We start from the raw sequence: 15,417 nt of genomic DNA, 5'->3' as shown, positions 1-15,417 counted from the left end.
TTTTTTTAAGATAAGCAGCATTTTGGAGCATTCCTATTAGTTTGGCACCAAAAGATACAAAGATGATTTGATGTGGTGTAATACCAGCCAATTTCCAGCCGTTTGAGGATTTGAACAGTGCATTATCTACAGTTACCTACAGACATGGGAGAAGCTTCCTAATAAATTGCAGGGGATAGGAAGAATTTTAGGATTTACTTTTAGGCAACTTGTCAGAGTGGATGGGAAGTAATCTTCAGATTACAGTCATCTTTGTTTTCTTATGTTGCAGTGCACGCTCACTGAATGTAGTAGGTACTGTATCAGTGGGAAACTGTTACAGAGTAGAAATTCCCACCCCACCATCTCCTCCCAATGCTGCGGGATAGCTAAGCACTTTCAATTTTGAACTTTTTGACATGTAATAGTCACTGGAAAGTAGCCAATTTTGATAGCGTCTCTGCACATCCATATGCACAGGTTCCTCTTTCTCTTTAAAAAGTCAGATGGTGGACTGTGATAGTCTTATTATTTCACTTCTTCACTGAAGTCTGTTGAGATTATCCTTGGTACATAAGGGTGCAATTTTACAGCTGATGCTCTCACAGGCACTCCTGGCTTAAAAGCAGTTCCAATTTCCGAAGCTCTACTACTAACGTGAGAACAATAGGGAGCTAAGGATGTCATACAAACCTGGTTCAGATCCTGACAGCTAGTTGTGCTGGGATATCATGGGATAAATGATGGAAAGGTGCACTGCTTGTTGTGACATTACTGCTAAGAAACCATGCATGCAATGACTGCACCTTTCTGGAAATGCCTGCATTTCAGTGGCAGCCGTATTTGCTTAAATACCCTCTCTTGCCCCTAAAGTGCTGATGATTTGCATTAGCATATGCAGTGAAGCTAATAGACAAATTATCCAAGCCTAAGCTTCAAAAATAAATCAGTTCCCAAGTTTGGACTGTTACAAATATCTATGGCTCCAGAAGGTGGGAATGGGAATAAGCAGGAAGTGACTGAGCTGTTGCTGGCAGGGGAAGGTCCAGTTTGTCCAGGTAGCTTAAGGGGAAGCGATGATATTAATACCACTCCTTTGAGTTGTTTGTGGGAAACTATTGCTGGATTACTTTGAGCAAATGTGGAACACAATATATTTCACTCATGTCAGCCACTCCCCTTAATGTTCCTACATTAAAAATGCATCAGTCCATGCTTACAAACTCACTTTAAATTAGTTAGTTTTATTGATAATTTATAAAACTATTGAATAGCTCAGGGGAGGAGGGAGCAGAATAGCTGAGAAGCACTGCTGAAGTAGCATGAGCCTCTGTGCTGCTGCTGCAGTTCCTGTCTTAAAATGACATTAGAAGAATTGTTTTGAGCTGCTGTATCTGCAGTGCAGCAAGGAAGGCTAGAGGTGAAAGGAGGAAAAAATCCATTATAGAAAACAGTCTGAAAAAAATGCAAATATAGATGATCAAAGGGTATGTGAACTGAAAAATAATCAATACATAATTGTTGAGCTATGGAGAGAATGGATCCTAAAAGATTTATTGCAAGAGTACAATGTATGTAGCGTGTGTAAAGATGACTGTGTGCTTAAGCAGTGGCAAGGAAACAGTACATTACTGTCTTCTAAAAGAGAACTGAAGAATGCTGTCAGAAGGCTCAAGCTTGTTTTCAACTAGCTTAGGCTGCACTGGTGTAAGGTATATTTTCTGCTGTTAGGTATCTGCACTTTTGTATGGGTACAGCATTTAGGGACGTCTAATCAGATTAATCATGCAAGGTTTGTATGTGCTGAGTGTCTTCTCTATGGATCTACAGTGTGGCTCGATTGTTGTGAATGCTAATGTTTTAAATGTTTCTCTTTCATCTAAGCCCTCTGATACAGATAAAAGTCTAGGAGTTGATTTAAACTACTCATGAATAAATAAAGAAGCCTGTACTTAAGACATATGTTTGCTTCTTGTCTAAGTGCCATCCATAAAACTTTTCTTTCACAGTGAATTTTGTAGTCGCCGTTGTATTCAAATCTGCAGCACTTACACCTATCATGGAAGTCAGCTAATTTTTTTTTTCCTGAATACTTGCTCCTCTATTTTGTTACTTCACTGCTTGGTTGTTGGGGTTTTTTGTTTTTGTTTTTTTCAACCTAAACAATGTTAATAACACTTTCTTTAACAGCGAACGACCTTTTATGAAAGAGACATGGATGGGATGGATGAAACATCCAAAAGAATTCTAGAGCCATACCAGTATTTACTTCAACTACCAGGCAAGTTTATTTTTACTGTGTTACTTCAAAATATCAATGTTACTTTTATAACATCTTTGTCCTAGGAAATACAATCCATTCTTGATACTTGGGTTGAAGAGTAATTAAAGCTAACATTTTTCTATATTTGTTGTTTTTTCTTCTCTTGTGAAACTATCCTTCTGGTGTTATTCATACAGTAGCAATTGCATTTGTCTGCTGCAGTGCAGATAGTTTTCTTTCAGTTGCTCTGCCCTCCATTCAGAGTAGCTGACTTGCTACTTGCTGAAACAGATACAGGCAAGTACTGAAGACCTGATGCTATTCCTGACGGATGAAACATCACAGCCCAACACTTAACAGCTTGCTGTACTGGAGTTGATGGGCTGTGTGTATGTTTTAAATAGTCTGTGTTATTTCTTCTCCCTGGTGAGTATAGAGCCAGGTTTTAGTATTGTCAGTTTTGACTGTCCTGGATTACTTGACTTGTCATTCCTTGTGTTGTATCAGGTCATTAGCAACACACTGAGATGAAGTTTTCCCTCTTCAGTAATAGCTATTTCAGCAGAATGCAGGAGGTAGTTTGATAGAAAATTTCTGTATGCATGTGCCACTCAGAAGCCTCTTTGTGAACAAATAATCATATTGTTTGCTGTGACTCTCATTTGTACACCCAAAGCATCAGGAAGACCACACAGGCTGTCAGTGACTATAGAAGTAACTTTGCTGTGGGAGCTGTTGCATCATTTACTTCTATCCAACTTGTATTGAATACTAATAGAATTAATGGGCATATAATATTTCGTAGTTATTAAGGAAGATAACTGACCAGAATTATATGTGACTGGGGATAGAAGACTTATCAAGACAAATAGCATAACTAATCACAGGGACAGTACTAAGTGGCTTTGTACATCTGCAGCTAAACTTAGACTGATATTTGTATCAGCATGGTGGGTTTGTAACCTGTGTGTAGTGAAGTTTATTATTCATCTCTACAAATATCAGTTTCATTTTGTCTACATTAGAGATTGCAATGGACTTGGCACTTTGTGCTGCCAGGCGCTGTCGTTGAAAACCTAGAGGAGGAGAGAATTTGGCAGTAGCACTCATTTTTTAATGCCAGGAAATTTGTTTGCCATTTCCTGACAGCATTTAAACTGGATGGTGGCTTTTTCTTGAAAATGTATTTGAGAATGATTCTGTGGTATTCCGAGGGGCTTTCTAAGATCTGGTCTTGTAGAAATTTACTTTTCTCCAACTCAGTCTTTAAGGGTATTTGTGTGGTTAGTTTATCTAATACAAGCAAAGATGTATCACAGCACCTCTGTGTCTTCAGCTGCTTTTTAAAAAATAAAAAAGTGTAGTGACTAGAAATGAAGTAAATACATAATAGACAAAGTGCACCCCCAAAAAAACAAACAAAAACCAAAAAATCAACTTCGGTAGGTATAAGCCCTTGACTAACAGCTCTTCAATTAGCTTTCACTTTATATTATGCATTTAGTTTAACCTTCCCATCTTGACTCCTCTGGCTAAATTCCTGTACTTCATTGTGTGTTCAGCCTTAATCACTGTATCCTAGTGGCTTATCTTATACGGACCATCAGTGTAAGCTCAAGTATCATAAATCTGATTGTCCGCTGAAGCATGTTGATCTCTTGTTAATTTATGTTTTGAGAAGGTGAGAGATAAGATACACTTTTCTCCATGCAGAAATATTGGCGTGATTCAGAACAGAAGAATTCTTTCAAGTTAGGCGGGTAAAAGTTGTGTGCCTGTGGAGCACTTGTACTTAATCATACAGCTGGATGTTTATTGTGTTTTGAAACACCAGCTTTGCCCCAAGTCAGCTATGCCAAGCACAGGTCAGTAAGAGTCAGCTACTTGTGTGAGCCTTGGCATCAGTATGAACACCAAGGCTTGGTGAAGGGAAAATGAGGCATATGCTAGCAGTTCATAATTAGGGTGGAGCCCAGATGAGGTGCCTGAGCAAATCTAACAAGTCTTTGCTGAAAAAGGCGATTTTGTTCCATCTTTCTTCTGGCAGTATTCTCTTGCTTCTTGTGCCAGTTCTCAGCTCACTGACCAAATGATTAGGTATCAATCAACTAACCTGTTAAAAAACTTGCCTGACAGAATAGCTCATCTTTTATCCTGTCAGTGAAGTGGCACAAGGGTAGGCACATCTGAGCGGCTTTTAGAGCAAGCTTGACTGTGAGTCAAATAAGCAGTTGCTTATCTTGTAGGACTAGTTAAAAAACAAAATCTTTTAAGTGCTGTAATAACCTATGAGAACTTGAATGAAGTTAGATGCATATCAAACTCTTACATAAAGAGGAATTGGGTATCTTCATTAAGACTGCTTAAAAACTTAAATGTCTCCTAACCTTGCTATAGTGTGAGAATGCAAACTTTATAACAGTTCTATAATGCTAAGGGTTAATCCCCTGATACAAGAGGAGGTTGACTGTTTGATGTTAATCCAATAGGACTTTAATGGTAACTTTTTGGGGCTGATACTTAAGCTCTAAGCTTGTCTGCTTCTTTGACTTTTGGCTAGAAGAACTAGTAGGCTTAAGGAATCTTTTTTAAGTTGTTGTCATTTTAACTGCCAGTATGCTAGTGACAGAATAAACATGAATTAACAGAACTTACTGTTTCAGAAGATACCAAATACGAACTTTGTTGCAAAATCATTTGTTACATAAAATTGCCATAGTAGTTTGTACTCCGTTCAGTCTAGTTTTCTGTCATTTATATGAGTAAACAAAGTACAATAAGCAGCAAAAAATTTCAGAAATGCCGATAATGTGGTTTGTCTTGAAAATTCACACAGGTGACGAAGCATCTTCCATCTCCAAGTAGCTGAGTTAACAGCAGTAGCTGTGCAGCACTAACAAGTATATGGGCTTTCAGTTGCAGTAAAAGTGACTGGATCAACAGCTTGTAATTGAAAGAGTAGATTCTGATCCTATTCACAACTCTGCATTTTCCCTTTTACACGTATTGCTCCAGGCTTGTTTAGCTCGCTAAACAATCGAGACTTGCTCTTGTTTTTTCAGCTTTTTCTGCTGAGTTGTTGAACTTGACCAGTTTGATGAAGGAGTTATGAAGCAGCAGTAGCAAGATTAAGGTGGTGTTTCTCTTATAATTACTGAAACATCATTATTTTAATAGCACATACATTTTTTTCCTCACTCCTGTTATTTCTTTTAAGAGAATACAGCTGGGAGGCAGCCAACAGATATAAGTGCTCAGTTCACACAGAAGGGGACTGGAGACTGAGGACAGCACAAATGTGCTTAAGAACGGTGGTAATGTGCCACAGGGCACGATCCCTACCACTGGAGCAACTGCATCTTGCACATCAGAGCCCTCAGTTTAGGCCAAGTTCCTGAGAGTGATGGCAGCTTTCAGTTCTTGCACTGCTGGGATGCTTGGGCATACCACTAGACCAGGAGAAAGTAGTGTCCTTGCCCTCCAAATGGTGCAGTGGTGGAAAACTTGCTTCCACCAAGCAAAAGACAAGTGGAAGAGGTTCAGCAGGTTGCACAGCATCAGAAATGACTAGAAGAAGATGGACAGGATCTTCTGCAAGAGCCTGAAGGTTCAAGAGCCTGTGTATATTGAAAGAGGGGCAGGAAGAATGCATGTCAGGCTGCAAAATGGAGACCTCCACAGTGGTGAAGAGTGGGAGCTCATGGCTTCTGACACCAAGGGAGATTCCTGTATCTCATGCATACGTGCATTTGTCAGATAAGTTCATTTCACTGAAAGAAAACAAATGGCTAGAGGCTCTGTACAGCACAGCACCAGGTGTGAACATCAAGTGATAGTAGTGGGGAGGCTGCTTCCTGCGTGGGACAGAGGCCACCATCTGAGCTGTTATCTTAAGGAGGCATGCTGCTTCTTGGCAGCTCAGGAGAGGGATGTTCTGGAGAGACTACACACAGTGTGTGTTTCATCATCAGGCAACTGAACCCTATACCTCTTTCACTTAAGACTAATGGATATAGCCAAGGGTTACCTGGAGCTTTTCAAACACAATTAAATGGCTTTTGGAGTGAGAGACAAAGGCACAGGAGACCAAGTGTTTTTTCTTGATCTTTTAGCCCTTCCTTACTATGAAAAGGAATAAACATCATTCATGTCAATAACCAGTTAGTTGCCCAGCTGATATCAGCAGTGGGGACTTGGGTTTTATGACCAAGAGACTGTCTTTGTGGATTAAGAACTCCTAGGAGGAGATGGGTTCCACCAACCCAAGTTAGCCCAGAAATATGTCTGCCAGCAGGCTGACCAGTGTGGTGAGGAGAGACTTACACTAAAAGTGACAATACCCAAAATAAAGTGAGGAAATGGTGAACTAGCAAGGAAAAGGTAAAGACTGATGGAGACTAGAGATCCTCTAATGAATACAGCTGGAGGGAACCCACCTCAGATGTATGCACCAAAATAAGGAAGCAGTAACAGGACAACATGATGGGGGAAGTTCTCACACATCCTGGGGAATCTGTAGGACTAAATACCTCTGTGAAGTGACTGTGGAGAATAAACAGGAGGAATTAGATGTCTGCATGCAGTTGTAGGGCTGTGATTTAATTGTGATATTGGATGTGGAATAGCTCAGTACCTTAGTATCTAGTAGAAGCAGCAACACAGCAGGGGGTAGGCAATCCAGTCAGTTTTTGGGAATGTGTTGAGGACCAGTCCTTAACACAGGATGAAGGACTGGTGAGGGAAGGTGTTTTGCTGGACTTCACACTTCCAAACATGGAAGAATTGGTTGGCATGTGAAGGGTGGAAGCAACTGTGTCCACTGTGACTGTGGGATGGTGGAACTGGGGATCCTGAGAGGACAGAACAAGGCGAAAAGCAGAATCTCAGTGCTGGACTAGTTAATCCTATTTTGAACAGGGTGTGGGGTTAACATAGACAATCCTGTAGTAACCTCAGTCTGTCCCAAGTGGCTGCCTAGGTTTGAAAGTATAGGCCTGCAGTTCACGTAGGATGGCAGTAGTGTTCCCACAGCTGTGTGGGAAGGTCTGCACAGACCCGTTTAGCCCTAACCCATCAGATGGCAGAGCTAAATATGAAAGTGTACAATAAAACTGAGGTAATATAATGGCTTGCTTCATCCAGAAGGGTCCTCTTTCTCCTGTCTCTCAGCATCTGCTGCTTACCCTGTACTAACTCAGGCAGACCCACTTCATAAGCTGATACAGTACATAAAGCTGGCAGAAAGCTAACCTAGCAAAAAGCAGGCAGTTTTCTGCTGCAGTAATGAGTTGCATTAGCTTAGTGAAGCTCTAATGAGGGCTGGGTTGATGGTCCCTCTGCTCTTTCTCATGCTGTTCTATCCCTTTTACATACCCTCAATCTAAGTGGGGTTCTGCCTGAAGGGCATAGTTTGAGGTCACATTAATGCAGTGTGAGCAAAGAAATACTGATCAGCAGCCTGTTCAGAGCAGGAGGTCTGAGTCTGAGGTCTGTACTCAGAGGGGAACAAATCATACATGCACACGTGTAGTCAGTCTCATTATAGAGAAGCAGCTCTCCTCTGTCTAAGGAGGTGGGATTGTCCTCAGAGTAACATCACTAAGTGGATCTTTGTTTCAAGAATAGGAAATTCGTATTTTTTCCCTATGGAGAATTTTTGTCAGAGTGAATCTGTTATGTTCTGTTTTTTCTCTTACCTTGCTTGTCCACTCAGTTTTGCTAAGGAGCAGACAAGTTTTGCATAGTTGTTGCTTGACAAGGGTACTGTTGGGACCCTCAGCAGATCAAACTGACTGCATTCTGCATAACTTTGTTAAAAGTTTGTTTCAGTAACGTCAGTAATTATGACAGTACAGAAGGCAGACCTTCTAATTTTGGAAATTAGATCTTGCTAGTCTTCAGTTTTACAATACTCTCCTTTGACTAGTCAACAGTGTAGTGACATGGAACAGTGGAGAAGAAAAAGTGAACTATTCTGGTAGTGCTAAGTCCTAATGCCTTTAATTTTACCGTAACATCTGTGGGCTGTGTCTTGGATAATTTAGGGTTTTAGGGATGGAGGCAGAAGTAAAGGAACGGAGTACCAATGTATCTAGTCTTCTAAGACTAATATTAAAAGGATCTGATGTGTTGCCATCGTAGTGTGACTGTAGGCATAAAGCATGCATATGAAAATTGCTTTAATATCAAATAGACGTGGTAGGATTGACTTCAGAACAAGACACACAGTATCATTTATGAAGCAGTAATAGGGCTCACACAAGCAAATCTGCACCCTATAAAAGTAAAGATGAATGTTTTACTGTACAGATAGCGGTTTTTCCATAAATAGCCTTTGTCTAGACAGCCTTGGTGTTCAAGGTAGACAAGTCTAACAATTCAAATGCTGTCTGTACTAAGGAACTAAATGGCAAAACCCACTGTGCATATTAAGAGTCCATTTAGATTATATGCTAGTACTTATGTACTTCATGATGAAATAACTCTTGTTACTGAACTTGTAGCATTTCCGTAAGCTTGTTTTCTAGTAAATACATTTCAAAAAACAGAATTAGCAGCCTAATTTTATTGTGATTGTTTTTATCAGTGTAATTTAGAAGTATGTAAATGGCTGTAGATAAGGTATACATCTGCAATATGACATTATCTGTGACTAATTTTCTTTATGGACTTACTGAATTATTCTTTTATACTTAGCAAGCCATGCCGCTTGGCATGTGTTTGTAACAGTTGTTTTCAATATTTTGAGGGATTATTTTCTCTTCAGTTAACTTACGCAATTATTATTAGAAGGAAATAAAAAACAAAAACCTCTGCAGGACATTTCTGCCTTGGTTTGTGCAGTATTTGGTGGTGATGACTGTGTAGCAAGTCTGGTCAGGGAACAGATTTGGCCAAAATCTGATCTGCTCACATAGTGGGTAAAAAAATCTGAATGTTGGTAATATTTCAAATCCTTGGCATTTGCAGGAGCTGTTGTCAGAAAGAAGCCTAACTTGAACTAGTGGTGGTGCTTAGCTAACGTGAGAGGCTTTTAAAATCTTGGGTGCCATTCTAATTTTGTATTTGAACTTGAGCCCCGGTTGCCCATGTTAAAATGACAAACTTTTAAATCAGTGAATTCATGATTTAAATCCACAGGGGTTTTTTTGTTAGTTAGTTTAAAAAAAAAAAAAAAAAGAAAAACACATCTGAGAACCAAATGCATACTGTACTGATAGAGAATAAGCCTGATACAGGTGATTTAAGCTATCTGTCATGCTGTTTCAGAGACAGAACAATCCCTCTATCCAGCAAGAAAAAAAAAAAAAAATTAAACCTGAGCTTCTACAGAAAAAAAGAAACAAAAACAAACAAACAAAAAAACAACACCTAGCCACAGACAGGTATGTCCAGGTAAGAATATGACATTCCCATATGGCAGAGCCAGAAGACAGAGCTGTTGGAAAAGAGATACCTTTTCATTGGTATCTTCTGATGAAAACCAAAAGATGGTGGCGAGAGGAAGTAATGGAAATCTTTGAGATCAAGCAAAAATTGAAGCCCTTTGAGCAACTGAGGAAGATTACCACCTCCACTATAGAACCCAAACTACAAATCTTACCACCAGCTTCCCTGCTGGTGACTTGATAAGGATAAATCCTGTTCTTTTCCACGATTTATCACTTAATCTATCCATGTTTATTTTTCCATTCTGTATGTCTGATCACACAGCAATAGAGAGAATCTGCAGGGAGGCATTCAAATGTTGAAACTTCTTCAGTGCTACGGCAGGGTGGCATCATTAACATGAAAACTCATATTGCAGAATCATTCTTCAGTTATGTCTATCAGTAGGTCTTGAGTAATGTGGAACCCAGTAGATAGGTTGCACTGCTCTGAAGTTTATTCGTAATAGCTTTTAAGTGGCTCATTGAGATGAGCTAAGGATGCAGAACTCTGTCTAAGCCTGTTTTGCTGTTAATAGAAGATTAGACTCAGCTGAGTTGAAGTTCAGAGCTGCACAGGAGGTGACTTTATTGAACAATTTCCTATTGATCATCAATAGATGCACTAAATGAATACTTGTATGTGACCCCTAGCAATGTACTAAAGAAAGCTGGCATCAATAATTTATAGGATAATTTGAATTAAAATCAACTCATCCAGATAAAATTCAATCTAGATTGAATTTTAACACTTGTTTCAACACTAAATTTGGATTTCTAATCTTACCTTTCTTTCCTCTGAAATAGGAGCAAAGTTTCCTCTGCCAAACAAATTAGGACTTGCTTTCAGAGGCAGTAAATCTATTGGTAGAGGTTACCAACAGAATCAGGATCTAACGAAATTGGCTAACTAAATTGCCAGGACTAATTACAGTAACATGTAAATACACGTTTTTATATCATTGTTTGTGTATTACTGTGAAACGTTTGCAGCTATCAGCAACTTCAATTCTAAGGCTTATACAATGAGGAAACAAGCTACAATCTTACTTTAATGTATTTTGCCCTTTGAAGTGGTCATGCTTTTAGGAGCTTCCTGGTCTCAAATTAGTTACAGCTGTTAAGATAAACTGTTGCATTTAATACTGGACTTTGATTTTTCTTTTATTTTTTCTAATTGTAGGTAAGCAAGTAAGAACCAAGCTGTCACAAGCCTTCAATCACTGGCTTAACGTTCCAGAAGATAAAATACAGGTGCTCACTAATTATTTTTACGAGGCTCTTACCTTTCTTCCAAGATTATCAGCTACAGATTGTTCTTAGTGTAACGTACTTAAGACTTCTGATCATTTACAAGACATCATTCCTGAGTACCTTAAAGTACAGCTTAAGGAAAATAGCCGAAGCTTTGCACTGAAGTTATGGTTTAACACTGAAGTTACAATTTCAGTGACTTGTCTGAAGTAGACTAGTTACATGCTTCCTACCTAAGCTCAACCTTCTGAGTGGTGGAAGGAGCAACTAGTATTGTTACTCACTTCAGTTATTAACAATGGGAATAAGTTTTCAATGACTTGCAAAAGCAGCTAGGTGGTTACTTTGTAAGCCCTACAAATACAGTGACTGAGAACAAAGTCGTATGATTTTGATACAAGAACATCAAAGCCAGTAGTCAAGTGAAGTTTAAACCTTTATAAACCACTTCTTGTTCTGGGCCTTAAATGGCAGACTTCTGAAGTTTAGAGCCCGTATTACCTAGTATGAAGCACTTTATCAAGAATAATCCTTCTCTTTTCTTTTTCTTTTGGACAAATCTATGCAAGATGCATAGCTGTGCATTCAAATGCTGTGGCTTTTGAAATGCAAAATTTTCCTTTTGGCTAGACTACAGTTACGCCAAACCGTATACTTAGGGTGGAAAAGATTCTCTGTATCCAAGGTAATGTAGGAAATTAAAATATTTTTTTTTTCTTGACACCCACCTGGTCACTAAATAATTTCATTAATGATCAGGTAGGCCATTAGTGTTTGTGAAGGAGTCCTCTTTAGGATAGGCTAAGTGTGATGCTTTGTAGTGCTCAAGTAGCAAAATCTGTCTGTTGAAAGTTATATTGCAGCAGCCACTGGTGAGTTAGGCTTGGTTTTTAAGAAAGCATGCCAGTCTGCTTTCATTATGAAGTGCAGTTTTCTCACTTCCTCAGACAACTTCCTGTTGTCTTCTAGAAAATAAGGTTTTTTTCTGCTGTCTGAACTTCCTCCCTCCTCACTTTCAACTCTAAAATATTTTTGATGCTATCTTTAATAGAAGTTCACGAGGTAATTTGCAGTCATGAAGCACATCTTAAGTTATTTCAATTCAACCTTAAATATCCAGAAACTGTAGGAGTTCACAAACTAAGTGATATGAAATAGGCTAATGAGAAATGCTAGAATAGGCTTATCTAATGATGAACTTTCCTGATAGTATTGGGAATGACATAATAGACTAAATCAGTATTCAGAAAAATGGGTATTGCAATGTTGCTTTTTATAAGTACTCTTTCATGATTTTAAAGTCAATAGACAGCAGTATCTTTACAAGTTGAAGTAGGCCTCACTTCTATCTCAAAGCTGAGTAATTAGCACTCAAATAGTTTGCTCTTAGAGTCATTATCTTGGGCAAGCAAACAATTAGATTGCTGGGTTTCAGGTTTTAACCTTTGGGATAGTGGCTACTGAATGCTAGATAGCTTGCTGGAAAAAAATGCAGAAGATAATCATTTTCTGTTCTTGTAATAGGTTATCATTGAAGTGACAGAGATGTTACACAATGCAAGCCTACTTGTGGATGATATTGAAGATAACTCAAAGCTACGACGGGGCTTTCCAGTGGCACACAGTATCTATGGAATTCCATCTGTAATCAACTGTGCTAATTATGTGTATTTCCTTGGCTTAGAGAAGGTTTTAACCCTTGATCACCCAGATGCTGTTAAAGTTTTTACTCGTCAGCTACTGGAACTCCATAAAGGTCAAGGCTTGGACATTTACTGGAGGGATACTTACACCTGCCCTACAGAAGCTGAATACAAAGCCATGGTACTGCAAAAGACAGGTGGTCTCTTTGGATTAGCTGTAGGCCTCATGCAGCTCTTCTCAAATTATAAGAAAGACTTAAAACCACTTCTTAACACACTCGGTCTCTTCTTCCAAATAAGAGACGACTATGCCAACCTGCACTCCAAAGAATATAGTGAAAACAAGAGTTTTTGTGAAGACTTAACTGAAGGCAAGTTCTCGTTCCCAACTATTCACGCAATTTGGTCAAAACCTGAAAGTACACAGGTGCAAAACATTTTACGTCAAAGGACAGAAAACATAGATATAAAAAAATACTGTGTGCATTACCTCGAAAACGTGGGTTCATTTGAGTACACTCGAAATACACTGAAAGAGCTTGAATCTGAAGCCTATAAACAAATCGAATCACTTGGGGGAAACCCTGAGCTTGTAGCACTAGTGGAACAGCTGAGCAAAATGTTTAAAGAAAATGACAATTAATTAATCTCCTGGGGATGAATAGAAGCTTTTTTTTTTTTAAACGGGTAAAAGGTTATCTGAAAGGTGTGACAGTCAGTCTCACTTAAAACTACTATGTTGCCACATGGCAGAAATGTACGTTGAAAATAAATCACTGATTATGTGACAATGATCACTGAGTTCTGCAGTATACCTTATATATACAGTCTTAATTGTAACCGCTTGCAGATGTCTTCAAAACATATATTAGAATTGAAACAAACTTTGAATATGGATTTTTACACAAACATTGGCATTACTTCAGCCCCAGAAATCTCACAGGCTACAGTTTATCTTCAACAAAGCTACTGTAAGTTTCTGGCTGAAATTCTTTATTAAATTAAATCTGATTGACCCAAGTGGTTTGTGTTTTTAAACAACACTCTAGTAAACCAAAATATATGGTGTTCAATAAAAAAAGCTCTCACAACCTCAGTGCATATACTGATGTTGCATTATGAATGTTAAGAGTTGTGAAGATCAGATAGATCATCTTAGTTCTGATAGATAAGTAGATGTACTTAGTTCTATCCAGTATCTGAGGATATTTCAGGGGAATACAAATTGTAAAAATGCTATATGTCCAAATGAGACTAATGTTTAGATTGAGATGGGAGCTTAATAGAAACTTCTATTTATTTTAGGGAAAGATTTCCATCACTTTCATTTTGAATTTGCCACTGTTTCCAGTTCTGCATTGAATAACTTCAGTTGACTGGTTTTTGATCGTTATGTTGTTGGGTTTTTTTTCCAAACAGTCAAATATTTTATAGCGTGGGACTTAAACGTAAACATTAGATCTCAAAGATGTAACTGCCAGTAGCAGCATAGCAAGCTGCTAGTAGGAATTTAATGGGATTCATAACAGGTAGCTTTAAGACACTGTGACTGGTTTCTCTAATCTCTTATTTTAATTGAGAGAATTTTCCAGGAATTGATTCAGATTTCATAGCATTCATGTTCTGAATTCATATCAGGAGGCAGTTGTAGGTTTCTCCACAGAGACGGTAGTGAATTCTGGCTAAACTGAAATGTAGTACCTTGTTCTAGAAGCTGTAATACTCTTTTAGCTTGGTTAATTGCTTAAATACTGTTTTAAAATTATGTAGACAGACATACCTGCATGGCACTAAGAACTTGATTAAAGAAGTAGCCTGAAAAGTGACAAAAATCTCTGCTCACACGTGTACACACATTACAGAAATGTTTGTTTTTCCTAGCTGAGGTGGCTTTAATCAGGTGCAGTTCTCTTCATATTTGTAGCCATACAAAGCTTTGCTCTGATGTAGGGAAGTAGTGTTTCAGATCAAAGGTGGCACTGGTGCTATCAGCAGTGATCTTAAGCTGACAGCATGCTGTCACAGCATACTCTGAAAAGAAATGGCCAGAGATACTTGGCTTCTAACAGCTGAAGGATAGTTGTGTGCATCTGTTCACTTATTGTACCTGCAAACAGGTAGAGCCACTACCTCAACCCACTGAGAAAACTAACTGAAGATGCTTACCAAAGGAAAACATTACAGTAACCCTTGTGATTCTTCCAAAAGTGATTAAGCATGAAAAAAATTGGGATGGCTGCTTTTAGTCAGAAGCATTCTGTACTTATAGATGATGGGTTATTTGGGTTATTCCTTTTAGCTGCATTCTGAGGTGGGAGCTTTGTCTCTGCTTTGTGATTAGATGCAGAATAGTAGCCTTTTCACTGAATGGATCTGGTTGCCAGGACTGAAAAGCTTAAAGTTGGTGAAAGGTTTCTTTTATTTAATGTTAATGACAGTAAACTGCATTTCTTAACTTGAAGTGCATAGTAGCAAGCCTGTAAATTCCTAGTATTTTGATGGGAAAAAATACCACCTGTAGCAAAGTGCAGTATTTATTTTGTGCCATGTCTTTGGAGTTTCTAAGCACTGCTGCAGCTGATGCAGAATGGGGGACAACACTGAAAAAAACTATTGCATCCTTGTGCCAACTAGGATATTACAACCAGTATATATGCAGTGCAAAGTGCACTTAGTGGCATTTCATTTCTGCTCAGTTGCTGAATGTAAGTAGTTTTGTATAATTAAACTTTCTTGATGAGATAGGGTTTTTATTGTTTCAAACTTTTTTTTATACTAGCTGACACTCCTGCACTTTAATTTATTCTGTAATTTATTCTGGCAATTTATCACAGTGTCATCCGGTAATCAC

At 38.5% G+C, this 15,417-nt stretch overlaps 1 protein-coding gene across 3 annotated transcripts; it reads left to right on the top strand.

Annotated features, from left to right (window-relative positions):
* The first annotated feature begins 2,148 nt into the window (after positions 1-2,148).
* On the top strand, positions 2,149-13,586 carry GGPS1 (geranylgeranyl diphosphate synthase 1). Of its 3 annotated transcripts, none has more exons than XM_003204017.4 (3): positions 2,149-2,260; positions 10,853-10,923; positions 12,448-13,586. In XM_003204017.4, the coding sequence occupies exons 1-3, from the start codon at positions 2,194-2,196 to the stop codon at positions 13,207-13,209; spliced, it is 900 nt and encodes a 299-aa protein (XP_003204065.1). In that variant the 5' UTR covers positions 2,149-2,193; the 3' UTR covers positions 13,210-13,586. The 3 variants fall into 3 exon arrangements, with proteins under 3 accessions (XP_003204065.1, XP_010705295.1, XP_031408278.1); XM_031552418.1 differs by lacking the exon at positions 2,149-2,260 and adding an exon at positions 9,548-10,251; XM_010706993.3 differs by lacking the exon at positions 10,853-10,923 and having other exon boundaries at positions 2,166-2,260.
* Positions 13,587-15,417: the final 1,831 nt, after the last annotated feature.

Source organism: Meleagris gallopavo, chromosome 2 (assembly GCF_000146605.3).
Source record: "Meleagris gallopavo isolate NT-WF06-2002-E0010 breed Aviagen turkey brand Nicholas breeding stock chromosome 2, Turkey_5.1, whole genome shotgun sequence".
NCBI lineage: Eukaryota > Metazoa > Chordata > Aves > Galliformes > Phasianidae > Meleagris > Meleagris gallopavo.
This window is presented reverse-complemented; position numbering and strand designations above follow the sequence as displayed.